The 24,218-nt window shown below is 40.5% G+C and overlaps 1 protein-coding gene across 1 annotated transcript; it reads left to right on the forward strand.

Moving 5' to 3' along the window:
• Positions 1–889: 889 nt before the first annotated feature.
• zgc:153184 (uncharacterized protein LOC751652 homolog) lies at positions 890–24,218 on the forward strand. The gene is made up of 6 exons (XM_037678303.1): positions 890–1,024; positions 18,771–18,848; positions 18,952–19,017; positions 20,138–20,203; positions 20,890–21,093; positions 23,612–24,218. The coding sequence occupies exons 1-6, from the start codon at positions 1,019–1,021 to the stop codon at positions 24,008–24,010; spliced, it is 819 nt and encodes a 272-aa protein (XP_037534231.1). The 5' UTR covers positions 890–1,018; the 3' UTR covers positions 24,011–24,218.

Genomic DNA, 24,218 nt, shown 5'->3' on the forward strand with positions numbered 1-24,218 from the left:
AAACTACAGTGAGAACGCTGAGAGCTGAACGACTGCCGAAACTTTACTGGAGAATCTAAAAGTCACTTTTTAAAGCTAAACCGAACACTACCTATAAGCTACAAGAAGCAAAATACTAGCTAAAAGCTAAAAGTGGCTAAATGCTAACAACAAGTAGTAAAATACTTGCTAAAAATGATATTATAGCAAAAAGGCAAGTAAAAGCTAAAGGTCAGAAAAGGCTATAGCTAAACATTGAAAGTCACAAAATAGTAGCTAGAAGCCGAACATGGGGCCAGTTAGAAGCAGCATAAGGTTAAGTGAAAGCTAAAATAGCCAAGGTTAGCTGAAAGTCAAAAGTATAAAAAGGCTTGCTCAAAGTAAATGTAGCAGAACAGTAGCTAAAAGTCAAAAATAGAAAGTTAGCCAAAAGGCCATCAACAATGTTTAAATGTTTTTCTGTAGCTCAAAACAAATTAGCAACAACAGTCATGCACGAGCTAAAACAGCCGGTAAGACTCTCGAGCTAAGGCCACCTGATCACATTTTCCTTACTTCCTTGTTTTCTTTCAGCCTTTAATTACGTCCACTTTAATTATGGGGGAAATGACATGTTTACTTCAATAAGACGAGAGATAAAATGTGTTTTCTGCTCTGAGAATTTAAACAGTTTTTAAACAGCAGCCAAAATGATAAACGTACACATAAGAATAATAAAACACTGTAAACTATGAAGTAGTAAACGGATTTCTTTTCACGTCTACAAAATCCAGTAGAAGGTTTCCTCGTTCTTAAATTTGTGCAAAAACATAAAAAGCCGCATTTTACTTTGAAAGTCCTCGAGTCCACTTTACTCGACAGGGAGGGAGCGAAACGTGCGTAAAAGTTGTGTGCTCCTCCTCTCCATCCATGCGGCTGGTTTGGCTCCAGATGCAAACACAGAGCTTGTTCGCTCTCCTCTCGAGTGGCAGCTCGGCCCTGAAGGCTGACACTGGACTGGAAGGACAACGAAGACAGAGGGGGACGGGACACTCCCGGGATGGAGGTAAACGCTATCAGAGTTCAAAGCCAGATGTTTGACACATTTAACGGCGGCTTCACATTATTTATAATGATCATTGTGTCGTCTTTATTTAACCAAATAACTACTGTGGATCTGATGCGTTTTCTTCCTGTGCTTGGTTCTAAGAAGCTGCACATGATGGTTTATACTTTGCACTTTATGTTTAAATTCCAACAAAAGAGGCACGATTTACCAAAAAAAGCAGAAAAGTTTTCCTGACTCAGTGTTTCAGACACTTCCTCATGCACAAGAAAGGAGAAAGAGCTTATGAAACATCTGTTGCAGGTTTGTTTGTAACAGATTTCAGTGATTTTCCTCAGTAAAAGTACACAGCTTAGTCCTTTGGAGCCTGAAGTGTCTCGTAGTAAAGCTAATTAGAGCTGTTCCTTTGCGTGCTGTAGGACTTTTCCCACCCCTTCCACTGATAAGTGTGGCCTCCTCCCTGTTTAAAAAAAAAAAGAACTTCCTTCAGCGTTTTAACATCATTCTCAAGTTTCACATCTTGTGAAAAGTAGGAAGATAAACACTCGGTTTCTTTCCTCTGCAGCCGATTAGGGAGAAGGGAAGTAATCATCTGCACAACGGCTTTCAGGTTGTTAGCAATCTGAGGAGTCGGACACGCTCGCGCCTCCTTGGTTTGAAAACTGCATGTTGAGGCCAAACACAGATAACATTTGGTAAAACTGTTAGACCTTAATTTGTTTGTTTAATAAACAAACTCGTCCTGAATCTTGAATGATCGGTTTTAACAAGTTGTTAGGAGATGATTCAGGTCTGAGCAGATCTGCAACGTGGTTTATGCTATATAAGTACAGTCCATTTACCATTTAGCACTCAGAGTTATGCTGAATAGTGAAAGTAAGAGCATTTCCACACGCACAATGCGAAGGGAACTCAAGGAATTGGGACTGAACAGCTGTGTAGCCTTAAGAAAACCACTAATCAGTGAGGCCAACTGGAAAAAAAATGATTCAATTTGCTAGGGAGCATAAAGATTGGACTCTGGAGCAATGGAAGAAGGTCATGTGGTCTGAGGAGTCCAGATTTACCCTGTTCCAGAGTGATGGATGCATCAGGGTAAGAAGAGAGGCAGGTGAAGTGATGCACCCATCATGCCTAGTGCCTAGTAATCAATGCAAGATCTTGGTGAAAAATTAATAATAATAATAATAATAATAATAATAATAATAATGTCATCACAATGTCAGCACTGTATGTAATGCAACACAATGGAAATAGATCTTGTGACATTGCAGAAGCTTATTGAAACAGTACCACAGCGGATGCATACTATAATCAAAGCTACAGGCGGTCCAACGAAATATTAGTGTGACCTTTTTTTTGGTGACATTTTTTTTTTTTTTTTTTTGGCCAGGCAGTGTATATCTCAACATTAGTCCAACTGACTGAGTTACAGCCATTCATGTTTAGCTCTGGTTAGTTGGCTGTGACTTCAATGGTTTTATAGTTTACAGTAGTTTTGATTGGTTGGGTGGAACTGCCTCTCTGATCTGAACCCGAGCGGTGTTGTTCTTGGACTTCTGTGCTAGTCATGGTTTGTCCCATCACAAACACCATGTGCAAATATAAGGGTGTCTTTAAGTGCACTTGGCACCAGGACGCCCTATGTCGTAGATCAATGATTGACTTTGTAGTTGTGTCACCTGATTTGTTGCCATTTGTTTTGGACACTCAGGTGAAGAGAGAAGCTGAGCTGTCAACTGATCTCCACCTGGTGGTGAGTTGGATCAGATGGTGGGGGAAGATGCCAGACAGGCCCAGTAGACACAAACATGTAGTGAGAGTTTGTTGGGAACACCTGGCAGAAGAACCCATCAGAAAGATCTTCAACTCCCACCTCCGGGAGCTTTAACTGCATCCCAGCTGAGGCGGGGGACATTGAGTCTGAGTGGGCCATGTGCCACGCCTCAGTTGTTGATGCGGCTGCCTTGAGCTGTGACCACAAGGTTGTCGATGCTTCTCACGGTGGTCATCCTCCAACTTGGTGGTGGATACCCTGGGCTAGGGAGGTTGTCAAGCTGAAGAAGGAGTCCTATAGGTCCTTGTTGGCCAGTGGGACTCCGGAGACAGCTGAGGAGTACCAGAGTGCCAAGCAGTCCACAGCCTTGGCTGTTGCTGAGGCAAAAGCTTGGATGTGGGAGAAGTTTGGTGAGACTCTGGATAATGACTTTTGGTTGGCTCCGAGGAGATTCTGGCAAACCATCAGGCAGCTGAGGAGGGGAAAGCAGCACTTTACTAACACGGTGTTCAGTGAAGGTGGGGTGCTGTTGACCTCAACCAGTGATGTCGTCGGGAGGTGGAAGGAAGACTTGTTGGACCTTCTCTATCCCACCAGCACAGCTTCCATGGAGGAAGTGGAGTCAGGGGACTTCAGGATTGGTCTGTCCATAACTGTGACTGAGATCGCCGAGGTAGTTAAACAGCTCTACGGCAGCAGGGCTCCCGGGATGGATGAGATTCACCCTGATTTTCTTAAGGCTCTGGATGTTGTGGGGCTGTCTTGATTGACACGCCTTTGCAACATTGCATCGACATTGGGGGCAGTGCCACTGGATTGGCAGACTGGGGTGGTGGTTCCCCTTTTCAAAAGACAGGACCCTTCAATTACAGGGGCATCACACTCCTTAGCCTCCCTGATAAGATCTATTCAGGGGTACTGCAGAAGCGAGTCCAATCATTGGTCGAACCTCAGATCCAGGAGGAACAATGTGGGTTCCGTCCAGGCCATGGAACACTGAACCAGATCTTTACCCTCACTAGGGTCATTGAGGAGTCTTAAGTTTGCCCATCCAGTCTACATGTGTTTTGTGAACTTGGAGAAGGAGTTTAACCGTGTTCATCAGGGTACACTGTGGGGGGTGCTCTGTCAGTATGGGATTGGGGGCCCGTTGCTATATGCTGTTCAGTCCCTGTACAAGCGGTGCGAGAGTTTGGTTCTCATTATTGCTGGCAATAAGTTTCATGGGTGAAAAAGATTTTGCCACTCCATCATGATGCATTATCATATTACTATAAGAAAGAAGGACCAATCCAAACAGTTTACTATGAGCCTTAAACATTTTTATTATAATTTTAACTTTGCAAAATAACAAATACCATCATCTAAATCCATCCATCCATCATCTTTACCCACTTCTTCCTTTCTTGGTCGCGAGGTCACTGGTGCTATTTTCCAGTTGTCACTGTGTGAGAGGCAGAGTACATCCTAGACAGGTCACACCTAGGGACAATTTAGAGTTACCCATCAGCCCAACATGCATGTTCTTGGTCTGTGGGAGGAAACCGGAGTACCAGGAGAAAACCCATGCATGCACAAAGAGAACATGCACACTCCATCCAGAAAGGTCCCAGGCTGGAATTCGATCCAGCGACTTTCTCGCTGAGATGTGGCAGCGCTACCAACTGAGCCACAGTGCTGCCATCGTTGTCCAAGTGATTTGATCAAGTTGTGTTTGAACGAGCCTTGATAACAAGTAAACAACCTCGCACAAAGCAAAAGATCCGCTACACAGTTGTTAAAATTAAATATCAAAACTGACGTTTTCAATAATTTTGCCTTTCATTAGTTAAATTTATCTGCTGAAATGAAACACACCTCTTCTGACTGGTTCGTTTCTAAAATAAATAAATAAATAATAATCACTTTGTCCAGCTTTTCCGAGCAGATGAACTCGTGGAAGTTCTAAAAATTCACATGTTGTGCGTTGTAAGAACGAGATGATGAAACAAACTAGATCATTGTGCAGTCGACTGTGTGTGCGTGTGTCCGTGCACCTGAGTTTTTCTTTACGAGCGCGTGTTTCATGCAGTGGGATTTTCCTTTGGTGGAAGGAAAACACATCACAAGAGCAGAAGTGAGTGTTTAGGACAGCCAACCATGTGGTGAGCACATTTCTTATGTAACAGACGGTAAAGCTAACAGAGCAGGGAGCGTCTGCTGCAGCCACTTCACTAATGACTTCATTCTTTCCTCTCCTTCTCCAACACTACGTCACCTGAACAGTGACTTTAAAGCCCTCACACCTCAGTTCAAGCACCACTTCATCACCAGAGCACTGCAAAGTTTGCAAAGGCCGTGCATTCGATGAGTTTCAGCTCAGGATGATTTGATGTTGAGGATATAAAAAAACTAAAGTTTTAGTGAAGCTTGGTGATTGGAAATAATCAAACAAAGCCTCCTCTGTAGTCACAAGGTTAGATCTTTTGGTGAATATCACATTTTGAAACACCTCCTGACTTCAGCTTTGAAGATATATTTAAAAACTCTTCGAGTTTAATTTTTGGTGCACAGCAGTGCCCTTGGAAATCACTGAACAAAATATTGCCGTTAGTGCAAACTTATATGTATTTTGGTCATTTTCTAACATTTTCCGAACATTTTAACATTTTCCTGACGTTATCATCTCATCTAATCAGATAAAGACACAGGTGCTCAGCGTAAATGAAAGATGCAATTATTTTCTGTAGTGTTTAACCTTATTTAAAATTATTTTTTAAATTGCATGTGCAGTAACAAACAATACAACGATGCCGTGTATTGGAGGAAAAAAACAAAATAGTTTTCTGATATGAATTCCTTTTGATCAGAAAGTCTCACCATGACTTGCTTCATCTCCATCCCAGTTGATTTTCCATACAACTCGTGTGCCGTCACGACGTATAGGATCGTCGTACTGTGGCCGCCTGAAACCTCTGCAGTTTGATTTTTTTTTAAATCTAAGGCAAACAGAACACAGAAATGAGAAAACAATTAAAATCCATTCAACCTTTATTTAGACAGGTTAATCCCATTGAGCCTCGAGGACTCATTTACAAGAGAGACCTGAAAATAAAGTCCCAAAACACCCACTATCCTTTGCCATGTTGTTGAGGCGACCTTCCCTCTGCCGGTCAAAGCCACTCGAGTCCGTTTGGTGTAGCTCCCTCTGAATTCTGTCTGCCAACAAACACCGAAACATCTCCTCACATCAACACGGTGTTATTTATTTGTTGCCATTTTTATGGATTTACTGTCCATTTGCTTTTAAAATAATTAACTAAAACAAATGCGGTGGTTTCGAGGTTTTACAAGTGGTGGGTTTGATTTTTGTAAAGGACGTGCTCACGATTGACGACACTTTCTGGCCAATCAATGCTGAAGTCCAAGCTCGTTTGAAACCCCGGCCCAGTAGGTCCTACGGGCAGAGCTGGAAACCAGCATACAGCCAAGGAGCTAATGGAAAATGACCATTAAGTTAAACACTTTCAGCTCAGACTAAGCTCACAGTTTTCTAAGACTGAAATGTTTATTTGAAATATATATTGCTTGTTTTGTTCATTTACATGTGAAGTCATCAGTGTAAACATCAAAGTTCATGCTCAATAATCCAGGTGAAAAAATCATCAAATGTTATCGGGACGATTTGTTTTTTCATTGAGACATTTCACCTTTCATCCAAAGGACTTCATCAGTCCGAGGAGCCACAACAAACAGTCCCACCAGCAGCACACTCATAGTGGGCCAACCAGTTTGCTGGTGATAAGATGGTTGCTGGTTTCTTTTCTATCTAGATTATTGAGCGTGAACTTTGATGTTTTGAACCACTTTGGCTATGGCTGCCTCAGAGGAGTCGATGGGGGAGAGGGAAGACTCCTGAAACCATCTTACCACCAACAAGCTGTTTGGACCGCAATAGGAGTGTGCTGCTTGTGGGACTGTTTGTTGTGGCTCCTTGGACTGATGAAGTCCTTTGGATTAAGGACGAAATGTCTCAATGAGAAAAGAAACTGTCCAGAGGACCTGACTGAACTTTGTTGAATTGTCAGTGTAAACATTATATTTTCTGCATTGACCTGCTGTAAAAGTTTATGATCAGACTGATTTTGTTTGTATTTACATCTCAACAGTGTCTTGTTGATTTGTTGGAATATTTTTGTGGTTAATCAAAAAGCTCACAAGGCCTCAAACTTATTTTCATCACCTGCTTCAGTATTGGACTTTTTATTCCTTTGCTCTACAACTCCAAGCCGAGTCCTGGCATCAGCGGTGATCACGAATCAGTAAGAAATTGGGGTGTGAGTTGCAAAAAAAAAAAAGGCGCTGCTCTGGAAATAAATAAATAAATAAATAAAACAACAATGATGGCACAAGTTTATTAAACTTAGTTGGTTTAAAAACAGTTTTGTCTCCTTTAAGAAATTTTGTAGATGGACATCCAACTTTGAGTTTGACTGGAAAAATCTAATTAAACTGATAAAAAATATGAGAGTCATCTTTAGCTTATAACTTGCCTTTAGCTCTCCCTGCTGAACAGTTTTAAGCTCGTACCTCTTGCACCACCCTCATGCAAGTTTGGCATCCGGCCATTCTTCTTCCTTTTTGTGTGGAAAGAGCAACTTCATTTCTGCAAACTGCGCCTACTTTACAGATCCTACCCCACCCACAGGTCTAATTTAGCGTTTACAGTAACTGAAGTCAGACCTTAATTTAAATTCTGACTATTCCAGACGCCCTGCATCTGTCTTCCTTCGTTAAATGAATTATAGTTTTGTACAAATTGAGGTCATTAAATGTTGAAGAACTGGTGCCTCCTGACAATATGACCAAGATGGAAACCCAACATGTTTTAAAGGAAATGTGATGGAAATAAAAGCAAATGAGACCTAGAATAAGGAAACTAGACTTCTTTTTATTTTGAACATTTCTGTCTTAGTATAGTTGGAAAAAGCCAACGATGTTCAGTTAGGTCATCTGGACGGTTTCTTTTATTGCTGAGACGTTTCGTCCCTCATCCGAAGGACTTCTTCAGTACGAGAAGCCCCAAACAAAAGGATGAAGGATGAAATGTCTCAGCAAAAAATGAAACCATCTGGATGACCTGACTGAACATTGTTGAATTTGTAACCTGGATTATTGAGCATGAACTTTGATGTTTTTGAACCATTTTGGCATGGCTGCCTCAGAGGAGGGACAGGGGAGAGGGTGGGCCCCAGAAGCCATCTTATCACCAGCAAACTGTTTTTTTCCACTATGGGAGTGTGGTATTTGTGGGACTCCAGTTTGTTTGTGGCTTCTCGGACTGAAGAAGTCCTTGGGATGAAGGACAAAATGTCTTAGCAAATAAAGAAACCGTCCAGATGACCTGACTGAACATTGTTGGATTTGTAACCTGGATTATTGAGCATGAACTGTTGGTAGTTGGAAAAAGTTCTGATTCTGCAAAAGGCTGCAAAAGCAAAGAAAGATGCTAAATAAATTTCTGCAGTCAAAAACAACGTATATGAGCAATATTAAATTTAAGTTATAGAAAATGTACCTTTCGGTGAACATTATTGAGGAGTTATCTGTTCATTAGGTTTATCAAGTTAAACTTATGGCATACCGTATTTTCCACCATACACGTCGCTCCGCCCTATAAGTCGCATCAGTCCAAATATGTCTAATAAAGTGGAAAATCCATAAATGTTGCTTCGCCTTATACGTCACATCTATTATGCGTCACCGCTGACAACCCGGAAATGTGGGCCGGTGTTGTGCCAAAGTTGTTTTTGTCTTGAACTTTTTTGAATTTGTCATTAATAGCCACTTTACCCATTACAGGATACAACGGCATGCCTTACTACTCAGGTGCCATCTAGCAGCTGAAAATGGTAGTGTTCAAAATTTTCAGTCAGAATGAATAAAAACAGTCGTATCTCAGCCAAACACTGATTTATAAATTTTGGGAAAAATATCCATAAATATGTCGCTTCGGCCTATAAGTTGCTGGGCATGCAAATTATGCACACACAAAAAAAGTGACTTATAGGCCAAAAAAAATACAGTACTTTAGTACAAGAACCAGAAACTAATAAAAAGGTTAGAAAGTTTCTAAGCACAGATATTTACTTTTGCGTTCAGAGCTCCTCCTCGTAGACAAACCATCAAGGTTTGTTAAAGGAAGAGATTTGGAAGTCAAGAACGAAGACAGGATGCAAAGATGCATAAAGAAAATGAATGGAAGCCAATTCAGACAACCAAATATCCCAATCATATAATTTTCTTGATGCAGAATGTTCTGAGCAGATTACATGATGTTGTTTACCTGCAGTAAGAGACGAGCAGCAGTTCAGTCTCCAATTCATTCATTAGGTCATGCTGTCAAAACACTTAAGTCCTGCTGGGAGATATACTTTCTGTTGTAAAACCATCAGGCTTTACCGTATGAGGGATTTTGTTTGACCAGCCGGTGTCTGCAGCACCTCCACCCCACTTCTACCACGAAGCCACTCGCTACAGATCAGAAATGACCAGTTTTGCTGATCACTGATCTTTGAGCTGCTGTCATTCAGAGGAACTTGCCTTTTTTATTATTATTATTTTTTTTTTACATTTTAGGTTATGGCCCTCTAATAATTTGCAATCATCAAAAAATGAAATGTTCAGAGTGCAACAGGCAGCTGTTTAGTAGAGTCCTGAGCCATTGGTTGTCCAAACCAGATTTAAAGTGTTGCTATTTACATTATTTTCCAAATAATGACACAGTTTTATTAGGATGTTAAGGTTTGGAGCCCTCAGAGCTTTTAGGTAGAAAACACATTTGCTTGTCTATCCCACAAAAAAAGAAATACATTAATAATCTTATATGTAATAATCATCTTTAATCTTGAAGGTCATTTTTGTTGTTTTCAAGGATTCAAGGTTCTTTATTTGTCATGCACACCACATGTGGTACATGTGGTGGAACGAAATTTTGCACACAGGGTCCCATTTACATCAAACAAATGTATTAACATGTAAAAGAAAAACCGTAATAAGATCTGAGATATGAACTAAGAAAAACGTTAACTAAAAATACGCTAAGCACTAGTAGCATAAAAAAACAATACGCCGAACAGCAGCACGAACATGAGTCGGTGTGAGCAGATGAGTACTAACGAACACAGCAAAATGAAACAGATCAGCAGCAAAATGAAACAGATCAGCAGCAAAATGAAACAGATCAGCAGCAACATGATGTGATTTTTTCACAGTGATTATTCTGGTTAGAGATTAATGAGCCTAACAGCCTCAGGGTAGAAGCTGTTCCTTAAAAAAGTGTGTGCTGGGTGAGTGGGGTCCTTCATGATGCAGGTGGCTCTCCCCCTGCATCTGGAGGTGTAGATGTCAGTGATGGTGGGGAGGCTGACTCCAACAGACTTTGCTATAATGTGATCTCTGAACAGTTTCAGGTAGATGTTTGTATTCTCTACAGATTTAAGTTAGTAAAAATCCTGAGTTTGGGTCAGGGATGAAAGTTTTGTACTAGCTGAAATATCCCCAGCTTGTTAGCCCCTGTACACTTCTGTCTTTCACTTCAAGCTTGTTAGCTAATTTTAATTAAAAAGTACTTCATATACGTACTTATCTTTATATTACTTTAAACCATACTGGGCGGAATGATTTTTAGTGCTGCACACATGCTTCACTCAGCTGAGATCCCAGGCTCGGCTGTAGAGTGGGAAACTATGTTCCTCCACCAGGGAGGGCAGGGTAAACTATTTTGGGGGCTCATGGCTTGGGAAAAAGCCCCAGAGCTATTCAGGCAGCGAGACCACATCTGAAGCAAACTAATGTAGCATGAAGATCCATGAGTGTGTTTGAACAAGACAAATAATAAAAAGCTTCTTAATGCAGAGCTTTAATCGTGTCGTAAAAGTTCTCAACAAACACGGCGAAACCACTAACTAAAAGGGCAACTTGTCAAATTAAAGAGTTTAGATCTGGATTGTTGAGCATATATTCCTACAGTTTACCTGTATTTTTTCCAAAGACATACATTTTAAAATGCCACAACATATCTTCTCAGTGAGCTGTCATTGCTGATTTAAGCCTGAATCCCAACAGCGTTTCCAGACTTTGGTTTTGTTCTGAAGCACGAGGTTTATCGTACGACCAGCTGGTGGGGAAGAAGAAGAAACCCAGACGGATCCCACAAAGCCCGGCACTGTCTCTTCAAGTTTCCACTGGCAGGAGAGGAAAAGCACATGATATTAGACTCAGTGCCATATCTGCTTGATATGAAATCAGCCGTCGGAGAACGGCCGACCATCATGGAGCTGATTACATGACTGACTGTTACCCAGAAAGTAAAGCTCAGTTCTCACGTGCTCTTACATGCGCTGCAAATCTCTAAAAGTCAAACTAGAAAAATGTGCGTTACCAGCGACAATGTGGCATGAATAACGAGTGCTAAATGTGTTTACATTTATTGAAGTAACTAAAAACGAAAAGTTAAAGCAAAACAAAATAAAAAAGTTCAAATAAGCTAAAGAGAAACCTTAAAACCTTAAACAGTTGCTAAAAGTTCAGTTTGGCTAAACTGTAGCTGAAAGCTGAATTTAGCAAAACAATATTTAAAAAAGGTAAGATTAGCAGAAACCATAGCTAAAAGCTAAAATTAGCAACCTTCGAACACAAATGATCAAAAATATTGGTTAAAAGCTAAAACTTATCAAAGTAGTTGTTACAAAGACGCTTAGCAAACCATGCTAAAAGCTAAAACATGAAACGTAGTAAATTTCAACAATGAGTTTTTCGAGGATTTGAAGAGTTCTCAATGTATTTATATGAGAAAAGTAAACAAAGTTACACAATTCAAAAAGTATAAAAGTTGCAAAACCTAAAAGTATAGTTTTACTGTGCTGAACGAGCTTAACGTTTTGATAGGTGAGTGGTTAAAACAGCTGAAAGTTTGCTGAAGTACTGTCGAATCAACATAAACACTTGTGTGACTGCTGACTGCAGTCACATGATAAAAATCACAGCTGTTCAGCAAAGTTTTGTTCTTTTATTTTGCTTCACATTCTGTCTGCGGACTTTGTTTTCAGAGAACGTAGAACCACAGAGAACACCTCCCCGTTTGTCTGCAGAACTGACACCTTCGTGTTCAGGAAAACATGAGGTGTTTCTGAACCAGACCTCATCTGACTTTTCCACTCATGAATAAACCTAAATACTCCCACTGGCTACTTGTTTATTTTTTCCAACTATAGTGAAGTCTTAATGGAAGAGCTAAAAGCACCCATGGGTGTCTGACACCTCGAGTTTAAGGGTAAAAATGGCATTTTCTCTCTGACGCTAACTTCCTAAGTTTAGGCTTAACAGATGTGAGGCTTTGCAAACATTATCATCATCAGTATTATAAATTTGTGTATTTGTTACATGAAAGGAGAGCCCCAGCAGAGCCAGCTCAGAAACAATCTGGCCAATGAGCAAATTTTGTTGGTGACCCATGACCCATTCTAGAATTGCGCCGCTCAAGGTGGCTGCATGTTGGAGTAGCTCTCTTACATTCATTCTGACATTTTGCTTTTGAAAACTTGAATTATTCTTTTTTCTGGACGTAAATCACTTTTATTGGATGAATATTTCCTCTGGTTTTGGATGCTGTGCAGATGGAAGGATTTTTACTGAAACCTTTTTATTACTTTTGGACATTTGTTATGATGCGTAACCATGACAACAAGGTGGCTTTCTACAACTGGGAGTTGCTAATTAACATCTCAAAAGTTCAAATAATACCTCAACTACAGCCCCAAATCCCAAATGAGTTGAAAAGGAGGTACCATGGATGCATTCCCATCTACCTAGAGGCAGTGATCAAGTGCCTGACCATCGAGATCTTGGAGGTGGCGGGAAACATGGTTCTTGACAGCAGGAGGACCGAGGAGTTCTGCCCGGCATTCAGGAGGTTCTGCTGCCCAAGAGGACCGAGAGGTCCGATGGGTCTGGGTGGAGGGATTGGCATGGGCAACCAGTTTCTTCGGATCCGCTTTGGGACAGACTGCTACAAGAAATCCTTCCTGCCCACAGCCATCAGCATCTATAACAACTCTAATGAAACTAGGATGAGCTACAACAACAATTAATTTCCCTTTGGGATTAATAAAGTATTTTTGAATTGAATTTGAATTTTTGAATGTCATAAAAGTTCAGAGCCCCTGTTTGACGTAAAAGACCCTCAGATTTCATCGACTGCTCTTACAGAAGAGCAACTTTTAAACTTATCTTGAAAAGTCAATTGGACTACTGTATATTAAAACCTTTTTGTGTTTAGATGTTCTTGAAGAAGAAGAAAAAGAAGAAGAAAAAAGATAAACTTAAATAGAACATCTCTCCAACTGTTAGCTAAATCAGTTCTGCTTTAAAGTTGTGTTACAGACATGAGGTTCTGTTAAATATTCTCTAAGTCTAGAAGTAAATATTGCACCATATTTAGAAAAACAGGTGGAACAGTGAAGCTACAAAGAGCAGACGTCACAAAAGGGCTGGACTTCAAGTACGTAGGGTTAACTGTCCAGGAAGCGGGGAGTGTGGTAAATATATACATTTTATTCTAACAGGTAAGTCAGTTGAGAACCAATTCTCATTTACAATGACGACCTGGTTAAGAGGAGCAACAGAAGGTAAAACAGCAACAATAAAAGCAAAAGACTCAACACAAATGACATATTAACATATTTAAACATACTATACATGCACAAAGCAAAACAGCATTGTGAAAAATGCTAACAATGACAGCCATTGTAAAACTAAAAGCGCGTGCAGCGATCTACTAGTGAATTTTTCATTCATTCAACATTTATTTATCCAGGTTAATCCCATTGAGCCTCAGCGATTCATTTACAAGCGAGGCCTGAAAGAGTGATGACAACAGTGGACAGCAACAACAGACAATCATAAAGGATGCGTACAAATTGAGAATAACAAGTGAAAATAAAATGGTATTTAAAAAAAAGTGAAAAAACATCTATGTTGTAAGGCGATGTAGAAAACTAAAAACAGGAACATGTCTGCATTGTTTTTTCCCAGGAACTTAGCAGATGTTTGAAGCCACTTAAAGAGGTCATGGTCGAGAGCTTCAGATCTTTTTGTAAGATATTCCAGGAAACAGGAGCGGAGTAGGAGAAGGCCCTTTTGCCTAGTTCAGTCCTCACTGAGGGAACACTGCAGGTAATGTCCTGAGGGCACACGCTGTAGCTGCACTCAGTGACATGTAGGAGGAGAAGTAAGAAGGCAACAGACCAAGAAAGGTGAAAATGTACCAGTGAGAGAGTCTGTGTGAAGTTAATGATGCCCAGTTAACCAGTGAATACAGGGTGCGCTGATGGGTACGATAGTTACAGCCAGTTATGAATCTTAGCGCACCGTGATAGACAGCGTCCAACATCTGCAAGGTGCTTGTAGGGGCGTTCATGTAAATAATGTATGCATGTAATGAACTTTTAAAAGAGGAGAACATAATAAATGAGTCGAGCGTTAAGGTCCCTTGCAGACATCTGCAACATAGAATTGGAAGGAGCAGCGACCAAAGGAGGTACGTGCTTTCGGTGTGAGGAGATTCATGAGGTTACTAGAACGCAAACTGTGATTTGGATTGTGGATAGTAAGACGTGACCTTAGGTAACTCTGAGCTTTTCCAATGAGGGCTTGTAAATAAACAGGCACCGATGAATTTGTATGCGAGATTGAAAAGATAGCCAGTTTATCAGGGTGTACAAATTGCAGTGGTGTGTATGAAATGAAGCTCCAGTTACAAACTGGACAGCAGCGTGATAGATGATGTCCAGTTTGTGAAGGAGCGTTTTGAGGCAGGCCTGTAAACCCCATCACCACAATCCAGGATTGGAAGCAGTCATTTTTAACCAGAAGCTGTTTGTCAGAGAGCGTGAAGTATGATTTATTGCGGTAAAGAAAGATAATGCAGGATTTACCCTTCGATAGCAGGACATTTATGTGTGTATCATACATACGTTTGCAAGGCAAGCCAGATACTGAGTCAGGGAGGGAATGAGGAATTAGGTAAAGGGGTGAAGAAGAGAGTCAGGCAGGATGGAGTAGATGGAGGAAGGTTTAAGAGTGATTTGGAAAAGGAAAAGTTTATAAGACAATGGTGAGACCAGCTATGTTGTATGGTCTGGAGACAGTGGCAGTGACAGAAGAAAGAACTGGAAGTGGCAGAAATGACGATGTTGAGGTTTTCCTTAGGAGTGACAAGGATGGATAAGATTAGGAATGAGATCATCAGAGGCCAGACTAAGATAGTTTGGACATGTCCAGAGAAGGGACAGTGGGTATATTGGTAGAAGGATGTTAGAAATGCAGCTGCCAGGAAAAGGACAAAGAAGAAGTCCAAAGAGAAGGTATATGGATTCAGAGGTAGTTGGAGTCATGGGCACCAGCGACCCCCGTGACCCAAAATGGAATAAGCGGGTAAAGATAATGGATGGATGGATGGAGGTAGTTGGAGTGAGGACAGAGGATGCAGAAGATGAGTCTGTGATGGAGGAGGATAACTCGCCATGGCGACCCCTGAAGAGGGAACAACTGAAGATTTAGAAAAATATGAAGATGAAACTGATATCTAACTTTAATATCTTGGATAAATATCTAGAAAAGGAGAACTTTGTTTGAAATACTTTGTTCAACTCCTAGCAGAACATTTGTGAACAGACCTAAAATCACATATCAAGGATGTTTATTTCTTTAGGAAGATGAGTTAAAAACTCCAAAGCAAGAACACAAGGTCTTAATTGGCAACAAATGTATTTATACACTGTGATGTTTGCAACCGCAGGGAATGTAAAGTTGTGAACTTACTTTTGTTTTGAAATACAAAAACACGTTTTTTGCACACTCACGGAAATGAGAAAAACATTTCTTCCTCCAAAACATCTGAGCACACAGACACAAACAAAGAGACCGGCTTCCTTTTTGCTTTGCACGATTAGGAGTCCGATTTGTTCTGAAGAAGGCGTTTGTTTTCCATGGACAGGAAAGCGTTAACAATTAGAAGTTAGAAAATAATAATGTTTTGGGGGGGCAATTACTGTTTATGAAGTATAAGAAAGGCGAGATCAGGAAACAGGTTGCTGTACTGGTTCAGATTTGGGTGGAGGTGACAAGGTGGTGAGGTCATTATGGGAACAAGACAAGGTTGAAATGAAAATAAAGCATGTGATTAACATGTGGAATGTGTATCCGTGATGCCCGGGAGATCTGTGTTTTCATAGGAAATGATCCAAAATGAGCAAAAGAGAAGGTGGGGGATAATGGGGAAGTGGGAGTGCACATTCAGGAAACATGACAGAACTGGTAGCTTTGAGTTGAGGATGGAGCTTTTTACTGTTCAGATAAAGTGCAATGGGAAAGTGAGGTGATGTGAAAGACAAGAGAGGGGGAATAAAGCAAGATGCAAATCATTACAGCAACATGATAAATACATGCGAACCCACAGGGCCTTGAACTAAGACAAATGTGAACAAATGCCTTGACGCTTCAGCATATGGTAAAGTGAACCTGGAACAATACGGGAACATTTAATTTACATTTATTATTATTATTATTTTATTATATTCACATAAACCAGCACTGTTTTTAGAAATGTTTTCATACACAAAGAAAACCGACCTACAATTCCGTAGTAACTATGACAGGCCTGTATGTGGCGCTGCCATGAAAATACAACAGAAACAGGAAACAAGACGTGTCTGAAGTTTACACGCTGGATCAAATGTGCAGTAGTCCCTCGCTACTTCGCGGATCGTTTATGGCAAACTCGCTCTGTCACGGTTTTTCAAAATAAGATTGGACATGACACCCAATTGGCTGATTGATGGATGAGCCGCACAATCGGCATGGGATTTTTATTTAAAACAAACTATTTTTAATTATTTAGCACCTGCTGCACCTTTGTGCAGACCATACTGCAGGATAAACTTCCTGCTGCAGCTGATCAGCTGTTCTCTGTGCAGAGTGGAGAAGTGGGCGTGGCCAAGAGTGCTTGCAGATGGAAAAGCGCAGACGAGGCAGGGAGCTGATTTCATGACATTTTGTGCTCTTTTAGAGCTTTTAGAGTTTAGAAACGTTTAGAATATTGCAAGATCCCACACTCTTACAATATTCTAAACAATGTTTTCTAAATGTTTTCTAAACTCTAAACGCTCTAAAAGAGCACAGAATGTCATGATTTCAGCCACCTGCAAGCGCTCTTGACCACGCCCACTTCTATGCTCTGCACATAGAACACCTGATCAGCTGCAGCAGGAAGTTTATCCTGCAGCTCTGGATGCACAAAGGTGAAGCTGGTGCTAAATAATTTATTTTAAATAAAAATGCCATGCCAATCGGGTGGCTCATCCATCAATCAGTCAATTGTATGTCATGTCCAATCTTATTTTGAAAAACTGCAATAGAGAGAGTCCACGATAAACAACCTGCGAAGTAGCAAGGGACTACTATATATATATATATATATATATATATATATATATATATATATGTATATATAAACTACTACTTACTATTTGTACTACTATTCCTACTTTGCAGTTTTTCACTTACCGCAGGGCTTCAGGGTATGGATTCCCTGCGATAAACCAGGGACTACTATATATATTGACCTTAATCTTTGCTTAAACCAGAGCACTTCTGTACTGTGGAAACTAGGAAACATACTTCCAATGTTAGCCTCAGTCCCATTATTTTTTATGAAGCCGTTAGCTTTGGCGAGCATAAATTCAACAACATTACAGTTCAGATATCGTTGCCAAAACATTAAGCATGAGTTGTACAACATTCTCATAGAGCGGTTGTACAGGTGCAGTAACAATGTTACGAAGATGATAGAGGAGGGAGGGTGGTTTGTTTTCATTGGATAATTTAGCGTTAGCGAACGAAAACACCTGAGACGCTTTAATTAGTTTGTTATTTGCTGCTTAAAATGGAGTAATACTGATCATTACAATTACATATCAGTAAGTTTGAAAGTCACAGTTAAAACATCTGATCTGGACAGATGTTGTGTAGCATTTAGCTCTATGCATGCAGCATCTAGCAGAAAGAGCAAAGGGAAGCCTTTTTAAGAATTTCTCTGGAACCCAGCATCAGTTAAATACACTTCAGGGGCTCCAAAACCCCCATTTCTGTGTGGACACAAGGCTGAAACAAAAAAAACTGTTCCCATGTGGACAGGGACCTAAATGTTTTCAGGGCTTAGATGCATGCACATTCCAGTTGGACGCCCACCTATCACTCAGGGTCCAGATATGTGGAGTGAGTTACTGGTCCTCGAAGGGAAGTGTGGAGGAGGGCAGAGCTGAAATCAGCTTGGGAACCTTGGGAAAGACAGAAAGTAAAAGGGGCCGAGCAGAGATAACAGTTGGGAGCAGCAAGGCCGGGTCGCTGCTGTCACAGGCTGTGGCGTGATGCTGACCAGCTGCAGGGAAAGGGGCTCACTTCCTGTACTCTACACGCGAGTTCCTCCAAGGACAACGCCAGCGTAGCCTTTCTGTTAGCAAAGCCTTCCTCCCGTCTGTGTGTCTCAACTTGTCTGCATTTTCTCAAGGAAGGAAGTGAAACAATGTTTTTACTTTAAGGATCACATTTATGTTCTTGTGCTGTCTGCACGTGTATTTTAAAATGGTTTCCCCCTCAACTTTTTGCTTCTTCAATGGGTTATATCTCAGTGTGGCAGCACAAGTGTGTGCTTTATATGATAACAAGCTTAAAACAATCTTAAAATTAATGCAACAATGATTATGTTAACTGCTGAGGTGAAATTATTAAGTTTTGAATGTCCAACGTGTTAATTTACCATAAATCTTTATATTTTTAGGGGCTTGTTTCTTATTTATTAATAAAAAAAAATTTTTTTTAACTAAACATTTGCTTAAATAAATTGTTTTAATAATAACTCCACCCCCCCAGAATTCTCCATCCAAGCCATCTGTGGCTGAGCTTGCAGGAAGGTTAAAAGGTCACATTCTGCCCAGCTCCAAAGATGAGGTACCTGCACATTATCCACACACTTTTTTTTAAAGTGATTATTTTTATGTGCTTCTAATGCACTTAAATATAAATTGTGTTTCTTCCTCCTTTTGTTTTGTAGTTTCGAAAAAGACCTCCGTGTTCCCTGAAGTTGCACAATCCAGCACAAGAAAACGAAGAGTCGGATGTGAGTTTTGTTCTTCTGTAGAGTCAGGCGCTACGTCGAGCTTCTTTAGATTTGGACCCGGAAAGCAGATTTAATTCATCATCATTTGTGCCAAACGTGTAATTTTTATCAGTTTTTATTTGTTCTGAATAAACAGGGGGACGTTCTGCAAGCTGAGTGGAAATAAAATGCTAAAAGTGCGTCTGCAGAAAAAGACTGATTTGAACATGACCAGCAGCACAAATGGATTCCAATTTATTTTATTTTTGGTGAAATTCAAAATGTTGCTCTCAGCTTTCAAGAGTTGAGGTGAACGTCATAACTTCTTGGTTTTCATTAAAACAAGAGGAAATAAAATCCAGAATTAATGACAAATAAGGAACTATAGGTTTAAAATAACAAAAAAAAACATGGAAAAAACAGAGAATAAAACAAAAACGTGGCCCTAACAAATCTAATTCAAGTTTCAAGTTTAATTCAGAATGATTATAGTTAAAAACAAATACCATGTCGAGTATAAATGACAGTTTTTTTCATTCTGTCGTGTTATTTGTAGGACTTGAATCCTTATTTATTCCTCATTTCCCAGATATTTTTTTTTGCTAGTCATTGCTTGTGCTTTTTATAAAATCAGTTGTTGACAGATTTTACTTTTGAAACGTTAACTAATTACTCTGAAGTCGGTTTACAGAATCAACTAACGCTCAACTAAAGCTAAAGAATCAAAGATAAAACATGGTAAATAAAATAAACCAACTGTTGCAATATGAGGGTTAATCAAACATCCAAACAATGAGAATTTTAAAATTAAATTGATTTATATCCCTTTTTATTTACTTAGTTGGTTATAATGCATTTTCTCAATTACTTTTTATGGTTATTCAGCAGGTTTTTGACACATTTAACTGTTTTACAAGAAGCATCTTATACAGCAATAAACATGGCCATCTTAATTTATTGTCTGTAAATATTATTGGTAAGTTGTATAATTATATATACAAATATTTAATATTTTTAATTCAGTCTCATCACACCAAATGCGTTTACTAAATGTACTGTAAAAGGATGAAGTGGTACCGCAAAACAGAATATGAACATAAACTTTGTTAATTTACTTTTGTCCTGAATGTGTTTGTGGCAGAAATCAGTTTCACCCGGCACCGTTAAAACAAAGATGAAGAACTCTGCCATGATAGAAAAACTGCAGGTGAGTACACCTCGTAAAGTTTACACACTTTACTTGTAAAGTTTAAAAACTAATGTTATTATAAAGTCATGTTAGTGTAGTCTGGATATTTAGATCATCACTGCCCCCTGTTGTTGAGTTTGTGCTGATGCCTGTGCTGCTCACATGCAGAGCCGGGAAAAGGGGGAGGGGCTTCACCTGATGGCTCAGATTATTGTGCTAATTGGATCATGGGCCACAGAAGTTCTGGTGAGGCTCAGACTAACTTTAGATCCGTTAGTTGGAGATTCTCGCAGCGGGCAGCTATGGGGCAAAAGGGCTGCCGGTTCTCCCTCTTCCTCTTCTCCCCGGTGCAGGTAGGACACTCCTGCTGGACTTGAACCCACCTTAGGGAGCTGATGTTGCGTCACTGCTCTTTGGTTCTCAAAGTGTTTCGGACTCGTTAAAGGAAAGCTGAGTTTCCTTTAGATGAATTGAAAGGTAGCAGATTCAAGTAAATCATATGCAGAGGAAGGAAAAAAGCCTCAAAATTTGAAGATGTTTTTCATTCTTTTGTCATCAAAATTTGACTTTACTAGATATTTTTTATTTAATCTTTATTTTTACAGGTAGTCTCGTTAAGCCACAAGGACTCAGTATCAAGACCTGTTAGTGGTATAGTGTAAATAAACGAGTGACTTTAGTCCAGGCTTGTCTCTCCCCTGCAGGCCAACCTCGCTCTGTCACCCACTTCTCTGCTGCCATCATCTAAGGGTCCTGACGTGAAGCTGCAGCCGACACAGCTGTCCCCTACCTTGCCCCAAAGCCCCCTGAGCCCCTCCCTGCGACCGCCACATCTGTCCAGCGAAGAAGAGAATCCCATCAGCTTTGACAGCCCTCCTGAAGGCACCCCACTGCAGAGTTTTAACAAGGTGAACATTTGCGCCTCCTCTTACCAATACAGCCGCATTGGTTTTATTTTACAATAAACACCCCAGATTTTCTGATTGTTTTAGCTAATTTGTAAGCTTTTTTTAGTAATTCATAGTTCTATGACCCTTCATGGTGACAAAAATGGCTGTTGCCGCCCGGAAACTCCCAAAGTCCTTCTAACAGTGCTCGCTGAGTGAGATGGTGTCACAGATGGACACCTGTAAACTGTCCCCGCCAACAAGCTCCTCATTGGCTGGTGTGCATCTTCTGTTTAAGCAGGTCTGAGATAAACTGGAGCAGGGCAGTGGATTGAAGACATAATCACCTTAGCCCAGTTAGAGTCCCTGGGTGCTGTTAGATGTTCTTACGTGAAAGCTAAATAGATTTGGGCAATCACCAGTAATCATTTGAGGGTACAAAATTTTTAAAACTTACCACACTTTTCGCCATACAAGTCGCACCGCCGTCTTGTAAGTCGCATCTGTCCAAAAATGTCTAATAATTTGGAAAAGAAAACAAATGTCGCTTCACCGTATAAATCACATTTATTATGCGTCACTGCTGATGCGTTGCGTTTGTTATGCGTCATCGCTGACCACATGGAAACACAGGCTGATGTGCCAAAAATCGTTTGGCTGCCAAATGGCAGCAGCGGGAGTGTGCATGGGAGGACTTAATGCTTAAAACACAATTATTTGTTTGTTCAAAATTATAGCAAAGGTGTGTCTCAGTTTAACTTTTCCTTTATAAATGCACTTTATTGGTCAAATCAGCTTCATTTCAAAAACTATTTTGCGGTTGCGGAAGCGTGCATAGAGAGGACTCGCTGTGCATTTCTTTGATACTTCCTCCAGTTATATAACGGTCAACAATGGGGTACCACAAGGCTCAGTCTTAGGACCCACCCTCTTTACAATCTACATAGGTAATGTAGGTTAGAGCATCCTTAATGCATCCTTACAATTCTATGCTGATGACAGTTGTTTATTGTCGAGCTAAAACAGTTAAGGCTCTCCAGCTTTTGCAATCCGCCTTTGACATCATCCAGTCAGATTTGTTCCATCTCAAACTTGTACTAAATGCTGATAAATCCAAAGGGATGCTTTTTTTTCAAACAGGAAGTCAGTCCCAGCAGTTCTTCCTCTGATTTTATCCTCAAATGGTGTCCCTATTGAGTTTGTTGATCCCTAAAAAAATATTTGGGTATCTTGGTCGATTCGCATCTCTCTTTTCGCATCTCTCTCTTTTAAGCTTCACGTGGAAAACCAAGTAAGGAAACTGAAAATTAAACTGGGTTTCTTTTTCAGAAATACCGGTAGATCCGGTCTAACTCTGAAGGCTAGGAAAGGCCTTGTAACTGCGACTTTCCTTCCCTCCATTGATTACGGTGACATTATTTACATGAACGTTCCTACAAGCACCCTGCAGATGTTGGATGCTATCATGGTGCGCTAAGATTCATAACCGTCTGTAACTACCATACCCACCATTGCACCCTGTACTCACTGGTTAACTAGTCATCATTAACTTCACGCAGACTCTCCCACTGGTACATTTTCATCTAAAAATCACTTCTTGGTCTGTTGCCTTCATACATCTCCTCCTAAATGTCTCTGTGTGAGTGCAGCTACAGCGTGCGATCTCAGGACATTGTTACCTGCAGTGTTCCCTCAGTGAGGACTGAACTTGGCAAAAGGGCCTTCTTCTACTCTGCTCCTGTTTCCTGGAATATCTTGTAAAAAGATCTGAAGCTCTCGACCTTGACCTCTCTAAGTGGCTTCAAACATTTTCTAAGTTCCTGGGAAAAACCAATGCAGACATGTTCCTGTTTTTAGTTTTCTACACCGCCTTATAATCTAGCTGTTTTTTCGCTACTTTTTCCTTTTGACTGTCCTTTTGGTTGCCATTTTATTTTAACGTGTAGAAAAAATAAATAAATTTGTATGCCTCTTTTATGATTGTCTATTGTTGTTGTCCACTGTTGTCATCACTCTTTGTTAAAAAAAAAAAAATCAGGTCTCTCTTGTAAATGAGTCCCTGAGGCTCAATGGGATTAACCTGTATAAATAAAGGTTGAATGGATTAATTTAACAAGATAACCATTAACTTTTCCTTAATAAATGCACTTTAATGGTCAAAACATGGTGAAATGAAGCTGGTGATTCCTACTCAAGTGGAGTGATGTTTTGGTTGCGGGTCGGCGATGTTTTAGCAGGTCTGGAATCAACAAATACCGGTACACCTACAGGTATAGTTGTCAAAATACTAGAGGGCCCACTAGCACCTCTAGCGGCTAAAAATGGTAGTGTTCAGTATTTTCCATGTCAGAATGAATGAAAACGGTCAGATGTCAGTCAAAAATTGGGTTATAAATATGAGAAAATAAACAAATACTGTGCTTCGGTGTACAAGTCACAGGGCATGCAAATTTATGCAAAAAGATGTGACTTATACGGTGAAAAGTACTGTATCTAAGCTATGCTTAACATTTTCCTCTTGTTCGTCTTTCCCACACAGAACCGTCCACGGTTATCAGTCAAACGGCGCCTGCCCACAAGACAGCACCGAAGGTCAGCCGGCGAGGAGGAAGGTGCTGCTGGGAGTGAACCGTCCCCAAGTGAACTGGATGTCCCCAAAGAAAACGGGGACGAGGACCAGGTTTTAATTGACCTGAAGGAGGAAGCCGAGTCTGGTTTGAAGGAAGCAGAAAAGGGGGATGAAGACTGTGAAAAGATGGAGGCAGAGGTGGCACACAGTGACCCTGACGACGGGGGGGATTTGGAGCAGGAAGTGGAACAAGCCTCTCCCGCAGAGACTCTAAAGGAGGATCAGGAGCCTGCCGAGTCTGACAAGCAGATGGAGGAGCAGGACGAGGCGCCTCATGAGGCAGACCTGGGAGAACACGAGACAAAATGAACTGTTTAAGGAAATATAAGTTATTCAGTGCTTTCAATACGAGAACTCTTCTTGGAGAGTTCATCAGGTTAAAAGTCTGATTGAAGTTGTTTTGTTGCCCTCTCCTGGCTGTCCATGGAACAGGTCAGAGCACTGGACAGTCCAAAGCAGCCGTTTCTGCTTATGTAACAAAAAAAAGTACAACAGGTGGAACTTCATCCATGACCAC

This window comes from Nematolebias whitei, chromosome 6 (assembly GCF_014905685.2).
Source record: "Nematolebias whitei isolate Nwh7 chromosome 6, NemWhi1, whole genome shotgun sequence".
Taxonomy (NCBI): Eukaryota; Metazoa; Chordata; class Actinopteri; order Cyprinodontiformes; family Rivulidae; genus Nematolebias; species Nematolebias whitei.